This window comes from Ambystoma mexicanum, chromosome 8 (assembly GCF_040938575.1).
Source record: "Ambystoma mexicanum isolate Mex_15411 chromosome 8, UKY_AmexF1_1, whole genome shotgun sequence".
NCBI lineage: Eukaryota > Metazoa > Chordata > Amphibia > Caudata > Ambystomatidae > Ambystoma > Ambystoma mexicanum.
In genome coordinates, this window is record NC_090929.1 from 470338424 (window position 1) to 470359332 (window position 20909).

General features: G+C 48.2%; 1 protein-coding gene across 3 annotated transcripts in view; it reads right to left on the bottom strand.

The window, feature by feature from the left end:
• SDF4 (stromal cell derived factor 4) overlaps window positions 1-20909 on the bottom strand; it is a 365664-nt gene that overhangs the window by 131181 nt on the left and 213574 nt on the right. For all 3 annotated transcript variants that reach the window (XM_069610090.1, XM_069610089.1, XM_069610091.1), the window contains one exon: window positions 16612-16770. In XM_069610090.1, coding sequence (XP_069466191.1) covers window positions 16612-16770 — 159 coding nt within the window. The remainder of the gene's footprint in view (window positions 1-16611; window positions 16771-20909) is intronic.

The window sequence follows — 20909 nt, forward strand, 5'->3', positions numbered from 1 at the left end:
ATCTTTCATGTCCAATGTTGCCATGTAGTCCCCCCCCCGTTTCAGCAGTGGGATCACCTCCAGTAGTGTAATCACGCGAAACATCTGGGGTTTTATGAACTTGTTAGCTGGGTGCAGGTCTAGAACAGGGCGCATGGTGAGGTCCTATTTGGATACAAGGAAGTACACTGAATAAATACCCTTGTTTACTTGAATAGGGACAGCTTCTATGGCGTCCTTTCCCAGCAGCACTTCCACCTCTTGATTCAGGATCTCCAGATGGTCCGGTGAAAGGCGCTGTGAGCACGGCGGTCTGAATTGTGGAGGTTGGGCGAATTCCATGCAGTACCCGTGGGCGACCGTCTTTATGATCCACTGGTCTGAGGTTATCCCCTCCCATGCCATGAGGAAAGATGTTAATCGCCCCCTGACCGGGGTGACATGGGAGGGGACCTGGATCTGGTGGTCATTTGTGACCAGAGGCTGCGGCTTCTTTAGGATTGGGGCCTCTACCTCTGCCTTTGCCGCGTCGCTGACCCCTTGAAGGGTAGTATGCGGGGCTTCCTGAAGTTTGTCCTGTGTTGAAAATCCCTGTGCCATAGTTCTGACCTGCAAAGGACTGCCCTCGAAAGGACCGCTGAGAGTCATTACCTCTCTGGTGGGGTGGGGGGGAGGTTTTTGTGTGATCTGTTGCAGGGATTTAAGAGTCTCATGCTCTTTCTTGGCTGTTTCCAAGGCCTCATCGACCGCTTTCCCGAAGAGGTTAGCTTCCTCAATAGGCTCATTGATGAGAGAGGCCTCCGTCTCGGGTTTAAAACCTGAAGTACGCAGCCAGGAGTGTCTCGAGTAGGGTCCCTTGGGCCAGAGACCTGCCTGCTGTTTCAGCCGTGTCCGTACACCCTTTGAATTTCTCTAGTCCATTTGGAGGACACAGGCGGGCCTACGGGTGGAAAAATGTCGTCATCCGCCTCTTAGGGTGTCGGAAAGAGGCTCTTCATAAGTATCGTGAGAATCAGGGCCCCAAACCGCATCCAAAGATTTTTCTGCGGCTTGCCCCATAATTTGAGGCGGGACCGGGATAAGTCCCACCGCCGCCGTAATCCTCTCGATGCTGCCTTCGATAATCGCCGAAACGGCGTGAGTCACTTGCTCCGGTGGCCTATCGGTAGGTGTATTACCTTCCGCAGCGTTAGAGGGCCTAGCGGTCGATTTTTCGACTAGAGGCCCAGTCGTAGCTTTTGGGCCTACCGCGGCCTTCGGGACCATTGAAGCGCAACGTTTTTGGAGTAGCGCCCTTACTTGTTTTTGATTGCCCAGTCGCTGCAGATGCGGGGAAGGCTTTACGTGAACCGAGGAAACAGTCAGAATTTTCGACGCCCCTGTTGGCGCGCTCACCTTTTTTTCAATGAGGACGTCGAAGCCGGTGTAGGGGTTGTATGCTTAGTGAGATGCGTTTGTACGCCCCTGTCGCCGGGTGTTGTCCCTGAAGCGAGACCAGAGTTGGGCCTTAAAGGGTCGGGGATGGGCTTGGCGGACCTAGAAGTGTCCACCTCGAGGTCTATCACATCTGCAACGGATGTTTGGACATCTCATGTGCACCCGTCACTCAGCGGGTGTGGCAGTGGGGGGGGTTGGGGGGAAAGGGTGTTCCACCCGCAACATACCGTACACGGCCCACCGCGTTACACGGCACTCCTTAAGGGTCTTAGGCCGAAGGAGTTTGCAGGATGCCCACCGCTTTTCGTCGTGATCTAAGGGGAGACAGGCGTTGCACGTCCTGTGTTCGTCCTTCCAAGGATATCTGACCCTACACTTAGGGCAGAATCTAAAAGGAGTCCTTTCCATAGGCAAAGGGGAAGATGACCAGACCAAAAGGGCAAAGAGGGGAAAGGAGGAAAGACATACCGAAAATATGGCCACCCCGACCCCACACTCCCTACTGTAAAGGTCGGCCAGAGGCCCCGACCACGTGGAAAGTCCAGCCGCTGGATTTTAGGTGCCGAAATCCAGCACCGTAGACGAATCTCCCGCAGTCTTCGTCGAAGATGTTCTTGTGACCGAAGTGACTTAACGGGGAATAACCAACAAGTCGGTATAAGAAAAACAATGTCTCTTCTGTAAGAGCTCTGCTACAGGGCGACCAGTTATCTGGGCGGAAAAAAACAAACTGAGGGACCTCGGTGCTTGAGGGATTTTGGGTACACTACACGTCACAATAGGGATAGTGTTACAGACATGCCTATGCTGACGTCCCCTTTCGGTCCCCGAAAGACCAGATGCAATACTCTGCGGTTACCACTGGATGTCAGACTATGGCGCTGAAATGCGATGGCCGTTGCCTTGGCCCCGACTGCGTGGGCGTGCATGTTGGCCGGAAGCGGCTTGTTCTGGCCCTTGTACGCCTCTTTGATGGCAAAGACCATCCAGCGTGATATGGAAGCCTTGAAGGCCTGATAGCCTGGTCTTGAGCCTCCGAAAGTGACGAACAGGGCGTCCGATTTGTGTAAGCCCTTGGTCCTGTCCAAGTAAAATTTCAGGGCACGCTTGACATCCAAGCAGTGCAGCACTCTGTGCTTCATCCTTGGGATCGGCAAAAAGCATAGGAAGGACCATTTCCTTGTTCAAGTGGAAAGCATATGGCACCTTCGGCAGAAATGCCGGGTGTGTTCGCAGGACTACCTCGTCCTTGTGAAAGGTAGAATATGGATCCAAGGCGACCAGCGCCTGGATTTCGCCGACTCTGCGAGCCGAGGTGAGGCTGACTAGTAGGGCCATCTTGATGGCGACTAGCCTGATGTCCGCGGACGCCATTGGCTCAAACGATTTGTGCGCCAGGGCGCCCGTGACTATTTTGAGGTCCCACACTGGGTGCGGCCTCTTGACGGGTGGGTAGAGCCTCGCGAGCCCCGTCAAATGTTTGAAGATGGGATTGGAGGAGGAGAAAATCCCCTCCTCCGAGTTCCTGTAAGCTCCGATGGCTGCGAGGTATGTACGGCAAGTCAAGTGTCAACCTGCACGCCAGAGTGGGCGAGGTGCACCGAGAAGGCGAGCACGTCGTCCAAAGTACATGACAGGGGATCGATCCCTTTGGAGTCTGCCCAATGGCAGAATCTGGTCCATTTGCTTTTATACTGAGCCCTGGTAGCCTTACCCCTTGCGCCCAGTGTGAATTCCAGATTAGCTTGTGAGAGGCTGAGGTGCCGCAGCTGCTCAACCTCGGTTTGGGGTAGGCCCAGATACTCTGTCAGCCTCGCAAGAAGTTCGTGCAAGTCCCTGGCTGAGGATGGCGTATCCGGATCCTTCTCCTCACCCAGATCTTGTGGATCAGGAGGATCCTGTGGAGGAGGAGTAGTAGTAGTTGGCACCGGAGGCTGGGGTACAGGGACCGTAGCCGGAGGCTGGTACGAATCCGCCTGAGGCATCGGCTGGGGAGCCGGAGGCAGCGGCTGCACCGGGTCCTGGGGTGCCAGCGGAGGTGCTTGTGGTGCCACTAGCATTGCAGGGAGGACCTCCCCGATTGCGTCCTTGAGGATAACCCCCATCCGAGGTGACTTCATGAGGCTGAGGAACCTTTTGAAGAACCCCTCTTCACTGGCCGGAGAGGTGGCAGGGGGTGCCGATGGGGTAGCTGGGAGCCGCTGCATACCCTGCCCATATGGACACAATGGGAAGCTGCCCTGTGCCTGGTTGAGGCCAGTCCCACCTTGACACGCGTTCTTCACCGAATTCCTAGAATGGCATCGGACGGGTGCCTCTGTCTTGCACAGCGGCATTCTTGTCAAGCTGCCTGCCACGTGTTGCTTGGCCCACTAGGCCCAGTCTCCTTGAAGACTCATGCGTGTGGATCACAAGGCTTACCCTGCTCCTCGGGCTTAGGCCCGGTAGGTGTGGCACCCTCGACCGGGGGTCAGCAGAGCTGAGTTTAGGTGCCTCCTCGGACATACTGCCGGTACTAGGGCGTAGCCCCTCAGCCATATTCCTGGTACAAGGGCAGAGCCCCCTCGGATGACAATCTGGTACAAGAACCTTCCAGTCCCTCAACACTACCACCAGGAGGATCCAAGGATCCCTCTGCAGCAGCCTCGGTGCACGTGCTGGTATCAGGACCTGACCGGTCCCTCCCTCACGGGAGAGTCCCTGGGAAGGAGTCTCCTTTGCGGGGTGCGATTGAGAATATCGGCCCTACCTTGGGCTTGGCTCGATGCTTCACAAAGTTCTTGAGGTCCTCTGGAAGCGACTTCTGGAAGAGCTCCCTCCACCTGTCTAGTCTGTTCCTCATCGCTTTCGAGGACAGCGAGCCACACGCTGTACAAGCTTGCCAACCGTGGTCTGGGCCAAGGCAACGTAGGCAGAGGGCGTGGGGGTCTGAAGTTGGGAAGAGCCCGTTTCAGGATGGACACCTGCTGAACCCTGTGGAAGTCGGCATGCGCCGGAGAGGAGTGTGACGCCTGAGGACAGAGTACCTGAATGATAAAAAGACAAAAAAGACTAAGAAGTATCCACGTGTGGAATTACATGGCCGAAGCCAAACCCAGGAGCGCTGGTGAATTCGTCCCATTCCCGTCGACACGGAAAAGGGGACTGAGGTGTGGCACCGGAGGGCGGAGTCAGGGCAGCTCATGCTCCCTGGGCTGCAGCCCTGCGTGCTTCTAAATTTAAAGGGGAAGAAGGTTTTTTCTGGTGAAAAAGGTTCAGTCTCCCGACCCTTGGAAGGGACTCCCATGCAGTATGGAGGAATGGGACAGGATGTAAAGTATGTCTTCAGTGTCAGTTTAAGGCATTCTGCATCGCCATTTGCTCTTGGCCATAGCTGTGCGATTTTCCTGGGGTTGATGCTGCATTCCTGCATAAACAAACGAAACCCCTCTCTGAAATGGTGGGCTGTTATCTGTACAAACTTCAGTCAGGTACCCGTGAGTAGCCAATATTTTTCTCACCATGGGTAGGACGTTTCCCGGCGGTGTGGACTGTACAGACCAGAAAGTGATCCTCTCTACTCATGGATCCAAAGTCAATGTGAAGCTTGTCCCAGGGTTTGCTGCTTCTTTACATCAACTGAATTGGCATTGCCTTGCAATGTGGAGCAGCAGCATGACACCACACACAGCTCTTTGCGTACTTGTTTTCCAAGGCTCAGGAACCGTTCTTTCGTTTTCACTGTACCTTGATGTCCATGATGAGCCAGGCCGATCACCTTTGGCACCAACTTGTTCTGGATCATCATTTGCGACCCCCTTAGCAACACACCATCTGCAGCAAGATTTAATTTGTGCTTCACCTTCCATAATTGTTCCAGTGTCACTTTGGCTTTCTGAGTACACTTCTCAAGATTGGTAAGGAGGACCTGCTTCCAATCACTCAAAATACTCATCTTGATGCATCCATTATCTCCTGTATTGTCATTGTCCTCCGAATTGCTGCTTCCGTTATCAGGCACACAATCCTTTGTCGTGCTCTCTTTCTTCACTGACTCCAGACCATGGATGCCTGGACAAGTAGTCCGCTGAGTTTTCTCCTCCTGGTCAATACAGCAGTGTCACATATTCTTGCAGTGCCAGGAGCCACTTTTCAATTCTCGCTGGGGCAGAGTTGCAAACCCCAACATGGACAGGAGGAGAGGCTTATGATCTGTGACGACAGAAATGGGCATGCCGTATATGAACAGATGAAAGTGGTGGAATCCCCACAGCACAGCCAGAGTCTCCCGCTAAATCTGTTAAAACATCTGCTCTGTGGCAGAGGGGCCACCTTGCTGGCATATGCTACCAGCCATACATTTCCTCCACCCCCCCTCCCATTTGTAATAGCACCACCCCAAACCGAAAGGGCTGGTATCCACCACCAACTCACATCTTCGTCCAGGATCAGAAAAATGCCATGGTGTTTTACGCCGACAGGGTCTCCTTGATTTCCAGGAATGCATTTTCCTCCAATGGGGTCAACTGCCATGGTGATTCTTAAATTCCATAGGGGTTCCCATGGGGTCACCACATTCTTAATGAACCTCCCACAATAGGTCACCATTCCCAGGAAACTTCTTACTTCGGACACATTCACCGGGCCTGGGCAGTCTTAATGTCCCTCCTACCTATCCTCCCTCCTCACTTTCTATACTCCTCGTTCGCTCTGCTGATCTCTTCCTACTCTCTCCTCCTCCACCCTGCGCCCCTTCCTGCTTCAGCTCTTTCCAACTGCTTGCTCCTTTCCACTGGAACCGCCTCCCCGTCTCCACCCGCTCTACTCCCTCCTTCCCTACCTTCCGCACCTCTCTAAAATCTTATCTCTTCCATTCACCTTCCTAACACCCTTTGCTTCCTCTCTTACCTCTGCTACTACTTCTACCCACAAATCCTACTCCCTTTCCTACTTCTGTACCACCTCACCCTCTTTCACTCTACTTCCTCCTACCCCACTTCCTGCACTTCTCTAATTCTCATCTCTTCCATCATTCTTCTCCCTCTTACTCTGCTTTCACCGCTACTCATACCTCCTACTCCCTCTCACACCTTGGTCCCTCTACCCTCACCAATACTCTTCTATAATGTAAATTGTTTTTTGTACTGTTTTCTGGTTTAATTCAATTGTTATTTAATGCTCGTTGTATCTTGCTTGTTCCTCTTGTAAAGTGTTTTGGATTAAAACGCTATATAAATTCAATAAAATACAAAAATACAAATACAAATGTCAGCCACCTTTTTGGGAATCAGGGAAAAAGCGGTTTTCTTGAAATATATTACCAAAAAAACTACAATTTGTTTGTAGGAACACACACCTCTTTGCGGAGTAACAGTCCTAGTGATTCAATCCTCTCCAGCACACTCTCCAACCATTCCAGATGTTCAACTTCTGTTCTGGCATACACAAGTATGTCTTCTATGTTTATGGCACCACTCTGTATGTCAGCCAGTGCCCCTCCTATCATGTTCTGAAACTTCAGTTGCTGACGACACACCAAAGCTCAACCGCTTGTACCTGTATAGGCTTTTGTATGTCGAAAATGTAATATCTCGAGTCTGAGTGCAGGACCAATTGGTGGTACCCTGCCTTTAGGTCCAGTTTGGAGAAAAGAGTCGCCCCTTGCAAGTCTGCCACAATGTCATCAATTGTCAGGGTAATGACATGCTTAATCGCCTTACTGGAAAGACACAGTTCTATACCTATTCTCACAAGTTTGTTAGTTTCGGCTTGTGTGGAACAATAGGTCTGACCCAGGCATTAGGACCCTCCACCCGCTCTATGATGTTTAGCTTCACCAGATCGTCAATCTCCTCTTCAACCTTCTCCCCGAGATGGAACGGGACTGTTCTATGCTTAAGGGCCATCAGCTGAACAGTCTCGTCAATGTGCAACATCACAGGTTCTCCTTTCATTTGTTCTATTCCTGAGAATTCTGCATTGAACCCTTCTATCAGACTGTGTCCTCCACATCCAATCCAAATGCAAAATTGATGATCCTCAGCGCTCCTGCCACTGCATATCCCAGTACAGTTTGTTTAATGAATTTCTAATGTGCATCAGACCCAGAAGTAACAGGGTGCAGCAATAAGAAGGTGCAAGGCTTACAAAGTTGCATAATGAATAGCAATAAGACATAATAAGTGTAACTACAAGACATGGTGTAGATATGAACATTCAGATACAATACAATTTCAATACAGTTAGTCCCAGCAATAATGTACAATTTACAGTAGTTTACAGTGGTGGGTAGCGATGTATACAGTTGTGCAAGTGTCGAAATTTACACTAGTCTTCAGTCCGGTTGAGAAGGGTGATATAGCTCTTTCTGAAGTGTAGAAAGGGTTGGTCAGCTCTCAATTCGTGGGGCAAGGAGTTCCAGAGTTTGGCGGCCTTCACAGGGAAACTGTTGCCCCAATCTATGTGGATTTGAATCTCGGTACCACAAGACAGTTAGTATTAATAACTCTAGTTGGCCTATTGGAAGTTCTTCTCATCAATTTGTCAGTTAAGTAACTAGGGGAAGCATTGTGTAATGCTTTATGTGTCAAGGAGGCGATTTTTAGCTGTATCTTGTTATGGGTGGACAGCCATTTATGTTGGCGCCTGATGGAGGTCATGTGTGCTCTTTTGTTGATGCCTAGTGCGGCTCTAAGAGCATTGTTTTGTAGTATTTGAAATATTTGGATGCTGGTTTTGTTGGTGCCACTGTAGAGGGCATTGCAGTAATCTAATCTGGATAGAATTAATGCTATGGCCAAGATGATGCAACTGTCATTAGAGAGGAAAGGCTTGACAGCTCTGATAAGCTTGCACGTGTATGCTGTGGTAGAGGCCAGGGATTTTACTTGTTTATTGAAGGACATGGTTGCGTCCAGATAGAAACCCAAGGTTTTTACCTCCTTGGAGAGTATGGTGTTACCATCAATGATAAATGATGTGTATTCATGACCTAGTTTAGAGATGTTGGAGGGGGTGCCTAAGATTATCAACTCTGTCTTGTCATCATTCAGGCAGAGACTGTGGGTGGTCATCCATGCCTGAATGATAGATCCTATTCACCAGCGCCAGATCCTTGCCATGATCCCCAGAAAGCGGGAGGAGAATCTGTGTATCATCTGCATAGTTCGTGTAGGTGATACCCAGAAGGTCCAGATCATCGAACAAAGGTTTGGTAAATATGTTGTAAAGAGTTGGCGACACGCATGAGCCCTACTGGCAGTCTTGACAGAACCGTGCTTGAATCGGACTGCCTTCATGTCGTTCATTCGTTACGAACACTCCCTCTAATGGGGGGGGAGGAGAGGGGGGGGGGGAGGTTTTGTACATCAAAAGGGAATGTGCAGATGTGTGGGATTCAACCGTGGAGGCCCGGGAAGCTTGCTCTAATGGGACACAGCCATCACATTCACTGATGCCCCGTGTCAATGAGTACCGGGGTGTCCTTATCTTGGATGCGCACATTGGAACTTGGTTGCAGTTTGCGCTTTCTCCCTGTGTTCAATACTCTTCAGATGAGGAAAACCTCCCCATCACCATCTACCGCACCTTTTTGCTCTTCATTTTGTTCAGCGGGGTCAACCTGTGCCACTTTTTTTCATTTTTTAAATGGAAGCCTTTATTTTTGTCGACCTCATTGTTGTATAGCTGGCAAATGTGCTCGACATACCCTGTGGAAATCGTCCCCTTATCCACACATATGCCCTTTTGCTAGGCATTCTCCAGTGTGAGGGAGATTATAGCCACAGCTTAGGCAAACCAACACCTTTTCTGGAGGTCTATTCCCTTTTGCCATGCCAGCCCTTTTCGCCATTCTCACTGGCCGTTTTCCCATAGCAAATGCATCTTCTATTTTGATCACCTTCAGTGTGGCGTCATCCTTGATGCACTCACGTCTGCTAGTTCATGTAACCACCCCAGCTCCAGTATGCATGCCAGAGTTAGCGCAGTAGTTGCTTGCGTAGTTTCACTGAGAGCCAGACCTGTATGATCTGCGCTCGCACCACATCCCCATTGTCCAGCATGCACGTAAATGCCAATTGACAGAGCCTCCAATGAAACGCATCCAACGTTTCGCTCGCCCTTTGTTTTGCGTCTCGGAGTATGAACCTTTCATAGTCTTCATAGACCTTGTGGCTAAAATACTCGTTAAGTGCAGCTGTGGCCGCAGCATATGAGGCATCAACCGAGTGTAGCATCTAGAATATCTTGTGAACTGCAGAGCCAGCAGAATATAGTAGTGTTGATTTCTTGGCGTAGTCGTTTAGCTCCCCAGTGGCTAAAAAGTACATCCCTAGGTGCTTGACCCATAACTCCCACCTAGGGCCGAGACTGGACGGCGTTCCGGAGATGTCAAACTCTATAAATTGTGCCAATGACCTCTGTTGCCTTGGCAGACTTCCCCTTCATTTGCTCCTTCCACTATGATCAGCCATAACTAGCTGTGTTCGTTCTGTGTGGATTATTCAGTGGGAGCCTCTAACGTTCTCATATGAGCTTGGCTCAGCCCACTGTTGTGGCCTCACTTGTACACCGAGAACTTTTGGAGGCGCACAAGTACTCCAGACAGAGCTGTTGCCTCCAGTTCACTGCCACACCGTCAGGGGCGGGTGACTGGCACATATGTAGGGGTCTCTCCAGACGTTCACCTCTTGGATGCTGCATTCACAGAGGCGTGCTATCCAAGATAGGCCCGCCTTGCCTAGTGCAGTGTCCGTGCTATGGGTCCTTGCTCGCCGGCACTGTAACTGCCCCAGGCACTGTCCTCGTTGTCAATGTTATAGGGTGTGGCATGGCAAAAGGAAGACAGACTGCGATGCTCACTGTTAGGAGTCATGCTCTGTCTGAGCACGTTGCGCGACATCCACTTTTATTTTTCAATGAGCATGCTAGATCTAGTACTTGCCCGTCTTAAAGGCACCCTTACACCGCCCTCCTTATAGCCGAGATATTTTTGGCATTTTGTAACATCGAAGTAGGCATCTTTCATGACCAAATTCATCATTTATATTCTCTTTTTTGGCAATGGAATTAACTCTTGTAACGTGGTCACCCTAAACCTCTAGACGTTAAACTTGCTTGCTGGTCGAAGGTCGGGGACCAGGCACATCATGGGGTCTGTTTGGGCACCAGGAAGTAGGCTGAGCAGGTGGGCATTTTGCCCTCGTGGAGGTGTGGGGGCGCTTCTTTTAAAGCATCCTTTTTTAGTAGGACGGTCATCTCCACTGGTAACAGTGTCTAGCAACCACTTGTCTGTCCTTGCCTAACGGGCTTGGGTCAAACGGTCACTCCGTCCCCAGATGGGGTTACCCATGGCACATCATATGGATCATCACTGTTTGAGCTTGCATTGAACTTTGCAGTAGGGCCCCTGTCCCCTTCACCTCGAGGTCTGTATTGAAACTGGTGGGGTTTTGCTTGCTGAGCCTCTGCTGTTCATTGTGCCATGTGGCCGCGGTGGATTGAACACCCTGGTAGGGTTGTGAAGTAGGGGTGGAAACATTCTGAGATTGCTCTCAAACCCCCTGGGTGGAGTCTTTCAGTTAGCTGATTTAAAGCTTTTAAGGCCACCAATTTACGTTTTCCAAGAGCCTCTTCTACCTTCTTTCACAAAAGGTTTTCCAGTCAAGGGGTTTAATTATGAGGGAGGCCTGTATTTCAGGCTTGAACCCAGTCAGCCTCAACCACAAATATCTGTCACTGACATTTGGCGCTCTGCTGCCTCAGCTGCATCTGAACATGCCTTTATGACTGCATTTGCTGCACTTTGGCACTCCTTTTTTATTGACCGAGTTTTATGGCATTTTACTGACCAGTTCTGCCATTGCCTGGCACTGGGCCCGTCTTATCTGATAAGGAGTGTTACAGCATTATTTAATCTTAGGTTATATGGCGCTGTTGTAGCTAGCATTTTGCCCAGTATATGGAGACCTTTGGTATCCTTTTTGGTGGGTCAATCTGTGGTGGATGATTGTGCCCCACTTCTAAGGCTAGCAGTGGTTATGACCAGAGAGTCTGCCCTGGTCCGAATACTAATTGCAAGTGGGTCAACAGCGACAGTTTATTTTTTCTCTTTTCTTGTCTTTATTGACTTTGAAATAGCTGGTGCCACCATAGAGGATTTCAGCTGGCATTTTACGGATTCCGGGAGTGGAATGCATTTTGGGATTGGTTTAGACATCTAGCATCCCCTCGACAAAGTCCTTTTCTACCTCATGGTTAAATGTGATGTTAAACTTTGCTGCTGCCCTTTTTTTTAATCAAAACTCCATATGTGAATTGCTTCTTTGCTGGCGATTCAAAATTAGGTGGTGGGGACTCAATGTTGTAGTTTTGGGGTCATCTCAGCCATAATAATCCCCCCAAAATGTCCAATGTGAATCCCTAACTGCGGTAGTAAACAGAAATGACAGTGGGGATTTTGCTGATGGCCCATCTTTCCTTGTGTGGAAACATTCCATTCATCTCTTCCTTTTCCTGCATAAGTGGGTCTTGTGAGAAACCAAAGGGTGTCCCACACTCTAGTCCTCAGGGACTTGTCATCCACGTAGCCAGGACACAGCCATTGCATTTGGATCCAGTTCCTGGAGGTCAACCAGTGCGTTAGGATCGCCTGTGTGGGGGAGGGTGGGAGGTCTTCAGGGAGTGGGGGTGAGGCGACCGGTGGGGAGACGCAGTATTCTCCCCTTTCCCGTATCCATGACCCACCCAATCTTCTAGGATCCCCCACCGCCCCAAATCCCCCCGCTGCTTTTCACACAAATACTGGGTCGAGGAAGAGGGCGACACAGTAAAGAGGCCAACACATAGACATCACATTGGACATGTCCTGCTAATCGGGTCAGGCAAAGTCAGGCACTTAACTTCAAGTGCACACATCGGATACCAATTTTCTCTCCTCGCATGGATAAAAGGTGAAACAGACACTGAGCAAGGTGGAACACGAGCAAAAGAGCAAAACTCCCAGAGCGAAGGCGAACCTACAGGAGCAGAGCGACGGACCAAGGGACGAGAGTGAACGGTAGAGAACCCCAGGAGTTCCCTGCAGGAGGTCGTTGCCTCCAGAAGGCCGTGAAAGACAGGTGGAGAAGGCCAAATCACAGACAAGAAGACTGCATTGTGTTTCAGGGCTGCCAGAGACCCTCCCGGGTGAACGGCAAAGTTGGGGAGGCAAGGCCAAGCCTGTGGCATCAACCTTGACTTGCGAAAGAGAGCGGCAAAGACAAGAAAGAAATGCACACAGCCAGTGAATTGGCAAGCGACATGAAAGACCAGTGTGTGTTGAGCAAAGATTGAAGTAGCAACAATATATTGTACAATTGAAGGCTGCACACGTGTGCATGAGACACGAAGAAAGGCAAGCCTGTGATGAACTTTTGAATATCAATAGCTGTGAAACCAGAGATACTGAGTAGCGGAGTGGTCCGGCAAAAGGAAGTAGCCCCACTCGAAAGTCTCCATGAAAGGTGAAAAGGTTTGTTATGAAGCGATAAAATGAATGAGCTATATAGAGCTAAATGAACAGAAGTAACCCCAACATCTCAGAAATGTGCTAATTCCTCTCTATCTTAGAGACCTCCAGCTCTTTTGCTGGACTCTAGGACTTTCATTTTTACCTGGACAGAGTGAGACCCTTTAATGTGATTTTTACACTGTTTCTTTTTGGTTTTTGGAGTCTGACAAACTCCATAGGCATCATCTTACATAGTAGCACACAGCACCTTCGGTGTAGCGCTACAGGGAAGTCTTTCAGATTTCCCCAAAGGTTTAAATACCTTTCTCTTGGATAACTGTTTCCAAGAGCAGTAAAGTGAAATTGACTTTACTTTACAACCGTCTTTTCTAGACCCAGCTCACACCATTTTACAATAGGGTGCTGGAGGGGTTGTATAGTATCCCCTTTCTCTAGCTTCTCATGTAACATTTTTATGTTAGCCTTTCCTCGATGAATGGCTGGTGGCAGTGGTTTACTTTTTACTACCATGGTGTGTCTTTACCGCGGGCTGCGTTCACAGCTACGGTAAAGCACCCTTGGGTGCCATTTTTGTCAAAATGGCCCTGTCATCTTTTTTCGCCATTTCTTTGTGGAAAGGTCCTTCTTGAGATACTCTGCGCGCCAAACCATGTTTGGTCCCTTTGTTTGTTTTGTCTTTGGTGGATTCGCGAGTGACGCCCGCCTCTGGCTGCAGGCTGTCTGGTGGGGGCAGAAAGTGAGGGAGGTGCCCGAAACTCCATGTGCTCAGTCTCCTAGGAGACAGGAATGCACTCCTAGTTGATTGGCCGGCTGGCTGTCCAGCAAGGAAAGCCACCCTCCTGGCTGGAATGAATGGGAGAAACGTGCTTAAAAGGCGATCCTTTTTGGCTTGGAAAACTGAGTCGACCACTGGACGAAGGAATCCGAAGAGAACTTGAAGAGGATGCTTGCTGCAACTCCTGGACCGTTGGTTTGCCCAGTGAAGCCCTGCTGCTGTGCTGAAACTCCACTTTCGTATCGACAGAGAAGCCCCTGCAAGGACGACTTCTCCCTTTGAGTTGGTGGGGCCAATCAACTCCAAAGTAAGCCACCTGGTCATCTATCTCGAAGCTGGTTGAAATTCCACAGAGTTGCTGCTGGAACCAAGACACCAGTGAGAGGAACACCAGTTTGTGTGCGCTGCTTTTAAGCTGGCCAAGAGACTCCAGGAAGATCCTCCGGACTCCCAGGAAGAAGGACTGACCGAGCCTGAGCCACCTCAGAGTGCTGGACCCCAGATGCTAGGAAAGTCAATCTCGACATCCAGAAACCACAGTGGGGCTGTTTGCGGTAGATGCGAGGAGATGAAACACTGAATTGCCACTTGTTTGAAGCTAGCTGGTTGCTGTCGGTAACCGTCCCATTGCAGTGCAGGAGTCCCCAGAAGTCCTCCCGCTTGTCCCCACGACTGAGGCACAGGAACACCAAGATCTGCAGAGCTGCACAGGAACAGAGGTCATCTGATGCTTTTCTTCCAACTAAAGGTACAGTAAAGTCTAAGAGAATTTACCTCTTGTTGTAGATTTGTTTCTACTCTTCACAAGCCAAACAGCTTGTGGCCCTACATTGATTCATCTTCTTCACTAAAGACTTCTAAAAAAATTGTGCAAAGGCGTTTCTACTTACCTGCAAGAAGTGCTTCAGCTACATAGACTTTTGCCTATTGACTTTGACCTAGCCTGTTTCTGCTGAAAGACTCTTCTCTCCTCTTATTCTGGGGGAGGGCTGAAAAGTATTTGCCTGCTTAAGAATATTTGTGATCTCTTGTTTGTTCCAATAACCTTTTCCTTAAACACATCTCAGTGCCATTTCTAAATGTTAACAGTAACATATCAATGTCCACAGAGTCCTAACTATTGATGTCACCTGAGGGTGTAGGAGGTGTCTGTGTGGCATCCCAAAAGGGTGCTTGCTGATTTAGGAACTACGAGTGTGTAATTTGAAGGTATTTGTGTGTTGCTATAATATTGCTCCCTTCTAGAGAAGGCTTATATAAAAGGACTGGTAAATAAATAGTTGTTTATCAATAAACCTTGTGTTTAAGTGTTTGGTTGAATACGTGTCACTGAATCTTTGTGCAACCACTCTACTGCTCACATTGACCCCTCTTGAGATGAAGCCTGGCTGCTCTACCTCGCTACCAACCTGTGTAGTTCAGACTTATACCAAACGTTGGGTCCTATTGCCAGGAGACTGAGATTGTTGTAGTGCTCCTTAAGAGCACTACCCCAAATCTGCACCTAACACCAAGGAAAGGGAAAAAGTAAAGAGTGAACGTCAAACTTTTGTGCTTGTGAAATCGAACTGCCCAGACCAAGAGACACTGTGGCAAAGAACATAAAAGAGTGAGTTAAAGGAAAAGTCGAAGTGGTACTGCAGGGTCTATAATAAAAGCCACGCACATTCGAAAGTCTGAAATCAGGAAAATGTTGGAGCCCGAATGAGGGAGACCTACCTGAACTTTGAAAGGTCCGAGCCCGAATGAGGGAGACCTACTTGAACTTTTTGTTGAACTGGGATTTCAAAGTTGGAAAGAAAGACTAACATGGAAGGCCAGACTGGCTTCGATCTACGATTTGAACTGCCTTTGTTTTGAGAACTTGAGCCAGAGTGTGTCATCAGGTCTACGGGGACCACCTTACTCTGCGCCAACATGGGGAGGAGAACGGACTCAGCCACACTTCTAACACTGATTTCTCCTTTGCACACTTTTTGTACAAGAATTAGGTTTTGTTAGTATAGGCCATTTTGATGTGACAGACTCAACTACGACTGTTTTTTATTTAGTGAGCGAGACCACTTCCATCCTAGCTATAGGGCAAAGTAGGAGTTTTTCCAAGCCCCGAAAATTGAATAAAGGTTTGACAGATTGTATCTTGTGTTAGTGTCATACTTGTGATACCATTACAGTCAACATTAGCTAGTGTCTGCGATGGAGTATATTGCTGCCTAGGGAAGGTTTCCTCAGTGTATTCTTCTTCACTCTAGTCAGCCTGTGAGAGAGCAAGCGATTTATAGGAAGCATCTGGTGTGAGGGTTCGTTTAAATACCTCCAAAATTCCTATCTGTGGACATTGAAGTCTGTTTTTGTACGACACTTGTTTGGCTGACCAGTCTTCAGCCCCCACTTTTGTCTGCACCATGTGTTCTCACTATCTGTGTCACTGCCCTCTCTTTAAGGTGTAGTGTCTTTTCCACGCTCGTCTTAGTTTTCATTATGACCACTGGCTATAGACAGACAGTTGGACTGACATGGGACTCCCCCCATCCCATGGAGCCTTTTGGACACCATGGTGTGACTCGTGAACAGGCCTTTCGACAAGCCTATCAGCAATGGGAGGCAGCTTGCCGACTAGAGTCCCTCTGGAATCTGGTGCGACTCCTCCCCAGAGTCTGAATCATTACCCTCCCTCAATCCCCCACCCCCACTTCCCCTCCACCTCTGTTATCTTGATATTGGAATGTGTTGGCGATTCGGTCTCCATGGCAAATGCCGCCCAGTGCTGCATCCTTAGAGACCAAAGACTCTTTAGATTAAACTTTTGGCACAGGCCATCCAAATGATCTCTGGGAGGTGGATAAGAAAATAAATATATTGATTTCAGGAAATGTTTCAGGATGTGTCTAAGGAAAAGAAAATGTTTATCCTGTTGACCTTTACTTACCAAGGTCCCTCACAATCTCCTTCACCATGAACTTGAGCATTCCCCTGCTATGTTCAGGGTGTAGAAAGGAAAGGAACTCCTCCTCATTCAGCAACTGGTTAGTCGGGGGATTGTCAGCTTGGAACCAACGATCCTTGAGGTTGTCAAGCACTTCTTGCGCTGAAAACAAAGCATAGTCAGAGCACATGAATGAACACAATTTGCGTGCGTCTGCAAAATATAAAGCATCAGTACGATTGGAACAAGGATTTGCATACTGTACCCTCCCAGATTATCTTGGTACTTGAAATCTATTACTAAACTAAACCTGGACCGTCAACTATGCCGGAATCCCATCTACAGTTTCGAATCCAAGCAGAGCAAACTCAGATGTTCCTTCACAGATTGCATATGACATCTCAGTAGGCTGATTTGAGCGCAAGCCCCGTTGAACCACATGTTACAATGATTTACGCTGAATTATCTAGTCCACTGAACTATACCAATGGTATTTCGTAGTGTTATACAAAGAGTGCAGGATGCCACTATTGTCAGAAGGAAAAACATTTCACGGCATCCTACCACAGCGCAAAGTACTAAGAGAAAACAAACTTTATGTGCAAATAATTCATATTACAGTTTCCCTTAATGTTCTAGTCTTATTGCAAATAGACCCAAGTTACTTTTTGTTGTGCCATTGCAAAATATGGACAGAATCGACAGTCTCATTACAGACAATGCAAATAAGGCATGTTTATCATGGACAGGTGATCGACTGCAAAGTTGAAAAAAAAATAGATTTTAAGCCAAAAGTACGACAATGCACACAAAATCATGACTGAAAGTGTAACACAAATTTGAGCAACAAAAACTAAAACATGCTAGAGGGGTAGTCTAGGGGACTCCTAAAAACTACAGTGTGGGGTTTGCACAACCTTCACCCTTTGCCATGCTTCCCCAATCCTGGGAAGTAATGGTTGCAGGAACAGTCTAGTCCCTCGAAACAATCACTTTTTCTAGTTTTCAATGTAAACAATCACTCAATATTCCCTAACAGCCTGAACTTACATAGGTCTAGAAAACATCCATAATCTTCAAGAGAGAAGGTAGCACAGGAGCTGGATTGACACTCTGGTACCGTAATCCTCTTTAAAGGCAGATTGTTTCTGTTACAAATGTGCTTGTAAAGCACTTGTATCCTACACACAAGATTCTCTTCTGTGGAGGATCCACAACGTCCCCCCAGCCTCCATTACTTCAAATGTGGAAACCCCATGACTGAATAGCTCAATGTTCAGCAGCCCCAAAACATCTCCTGCACAGCCAACTACCAATTGCTACTCACTGCCTGGGCGGAGTGGAGGGTTACATTTATCATCTGGTTAAAGCATTCCACTTGGCCATTGCTAACAAGGCGACAGGTTTTAAGATACTTGATCCCACATGTCCACAGGAAGTCTTCAATATATTTGGACCAAAAGTGTAGACTGTTGTAAGCGACTCCAGACACCCTTCCCTGCTAAACAATATCTGGAGGAAGGCCTTGGGAGAAGTGAGAACCTTTACAAAGCCAACTTGTTGTCATTTACTTCGATAGTCTATTAACATTATTTGAGGGGGTGTTCTTTGTAGTATAACCCTTCTCACTCCCAACACACCACACTGCAATCTCTCACTACTCTGTTAACCATGAGGTCCATACCTGCTGTATTAGGTCAGACAAAGGAGGCGGATACTTAGGGACATTTTGAATTATATTTATTGAAATAAGGATAAGGCCCATCTTTCCCTATTGCTAGAGGGTTATCCCCGCCTATGTAAATAACTAAAAAGTTCTAGTCAGTAAGTCACAAAGGAATATATGCACTCCAAGGCTAGTTCTAACTGACCATTCCACTATTTTGACTAACTTAAATTAAACTAGGAGAAGGTCTCCCCACTCCTAGTTTGTCCGACAAAAAGGTCACATCTTTAGTACAAAGTTCTCTTGACCATGACATTTTTTAATAATCTCTTACCACCACAAAGCCCCAGTCACCATACTATACAGTATTGTGAGCGGGGGTCACCCACGCAGCTCACCCGAGCTATAAAAAAAAAAAGAAAAAAAAACTGGCTGCGGGGGTGTCCCCTGCAACACCCCGCTCACTATACTGCACAGTATAGTGAGCGGGGATCACCCCCTGCAGCTGCCCAAAAAGAAAAAAAAAAAAGGACCCAGCGGCGCCGGTTCCCGATCACGGAAGTGAAAGGTAACCTGCGCAGCAGGGAGACAACGTGAAGGAAGGAAAGGTAAGTAGGGGTTATGTTGGGGGTGTGATGTGGGTGTGGGGTGTATGTATGTGCAGTGTTGTAATGAAAATGTTCACATTGGGAAATGTACGAACATTTGTGGTGCGTCCATTTCTCATGCAAACATTTCCGTTGCAGACTTTTCCGCGACGGATAAATCGCGTAGATCCAGAGATTTGTATGCCTTTTCTTAAAGATACCTATCCTTTTCTTTGTTAATCAAGGAGCATTTTAGTTTTGCCTTCAGCCAAATCTCTGGGTGCTATAAGGTTCTTCAGATCCAATAGTCCCATATATACCACTAGGCTGGAGGGTCTAGGGAGATCCTTACAGGAACGAGAGTTATTGTCCCCCCAAACGGGGAGTTTCTCCCAGTTAAGTCCCACTTGGCCAGATCCCTAGGGAGGGTCTTTCAGAGAGGGCTCACCTCTCTAGCCTCAAAGGGGGAGGCTCCCCCTTCAGGAGAAGGGGCAAATTCCCTCCATTCGACACTGTCCACCAGTAGTCTCCACTCAGAATCCAAGTGATGGCACCAATTTCTCCCCTCTTACTAATTACCCTCCTTCCACTGAGAAGTCATAGACCTGCTGTTATAGCCCCAATTCAGCCTTCAGGCTCCACACACTTAGCCAAAGGTCAACAGCCCAGAATCCGGTCTAATCTTTGGGAGGGCCAGGTCATTCACTTCAGCTTGTTCCCATTCCTGGTGGGAGAACTGCACCAGGTAAGCTCGCCCCTCATACAATCCTCGAACTATATTGATGCGCAAACGGCAGGTCATTCGTCGCGGTTGGTAAGCAAGACAAACAATTGGCAAGTATTTTTTCCCAGGAAGGTACACCTCATGAAATTAAATTCTTGAAACCTTTCAGGAGTCTCACTATACCAGGTTAGACGTTCACTGGCAGGTTGCAAGCAGACCTACAAGGGGCTTACGGTCTGAGTGCAATTCAAACTGTAGGCTACATTTTCTCTTTCTAGGACAGTACTTCTGCTCAGGCAGCTTCATGACCTGGGAGGGTATCAGATAATATTAACCCCACCAATAATATCGCCATATATATGGTAGTGGGGAACGGCTATAGGTTATATCATTAGTGGGGATAATTTTTGGGGTAAATGGGAGCAGGGGTTTCGGAGGTGTCCCGCGCTCCCTTTAAAATATGGAGGTTTGGGGGGGGGGGTTGTCCCCCGCAGGTTTAATGGGTTAATATTGCCGCAAAACTATGGCGCCATCCTTGTATGGTGATATTAACACATGGAAACCCTGGGAGGCACAGGCTATGTTCTACTTAGGTCTCTAAAAGAACTGTTCCCAGACGGTTCCCACTGGGCTGCGATACTAGGACGGATACCAGTGCCATTTGACCTCTATGAAACTACTTTTCTGGTTCTCATACCATTTGAACATAGCCCATTACTGAAGAAGCAGGGGGGGCACTTATGCGGCTGGGGGTGGAGCAAATGTGGGAACAAATGAAAAATACTCTGCTAACGCCACAAACAAACTGATCTAGTCTTAATTTCAGATCCGGGGATGCTTCAATTGCCTGCACTGAATTTTCCTTCAGCCTTTCCCTATGAGCAGAGATGCTATATCTCCAGCACTCCACTTTTTGCCTTAATGATTTACATTTTTGTTTGTTAAAGTACTGTCTTGCAAAATAGACAGAACTTTGTTCACAATTGCTTTGTGCTCTTCTACAGTTTTCAACAAGATCAGGAGATCCTCCTGGAAAGAAGATGCCTCACATACCCCCAACAGTTTGTTCATGGTCCTGCGAAATATGGATTTTGCAGAGGCTAGTCCAAAGTGCATTCATAGGGACCAGTACAGCCCCTGCAGCATTACAAACGTGGTGTAGCCTCTAGAGTCCAAATGGAATAGTATTTGATAAGCTGAGCTTCAGTCCAAGGTGGAGACAGTTGTCCTCTTTCTCAGCAAGGACTCTAGGAGAGGCCCTTATGAAGGACTCCACTATGCATCAATCCTTGAGCTGGCCCTGTACATATCAGAACTGGCTGTA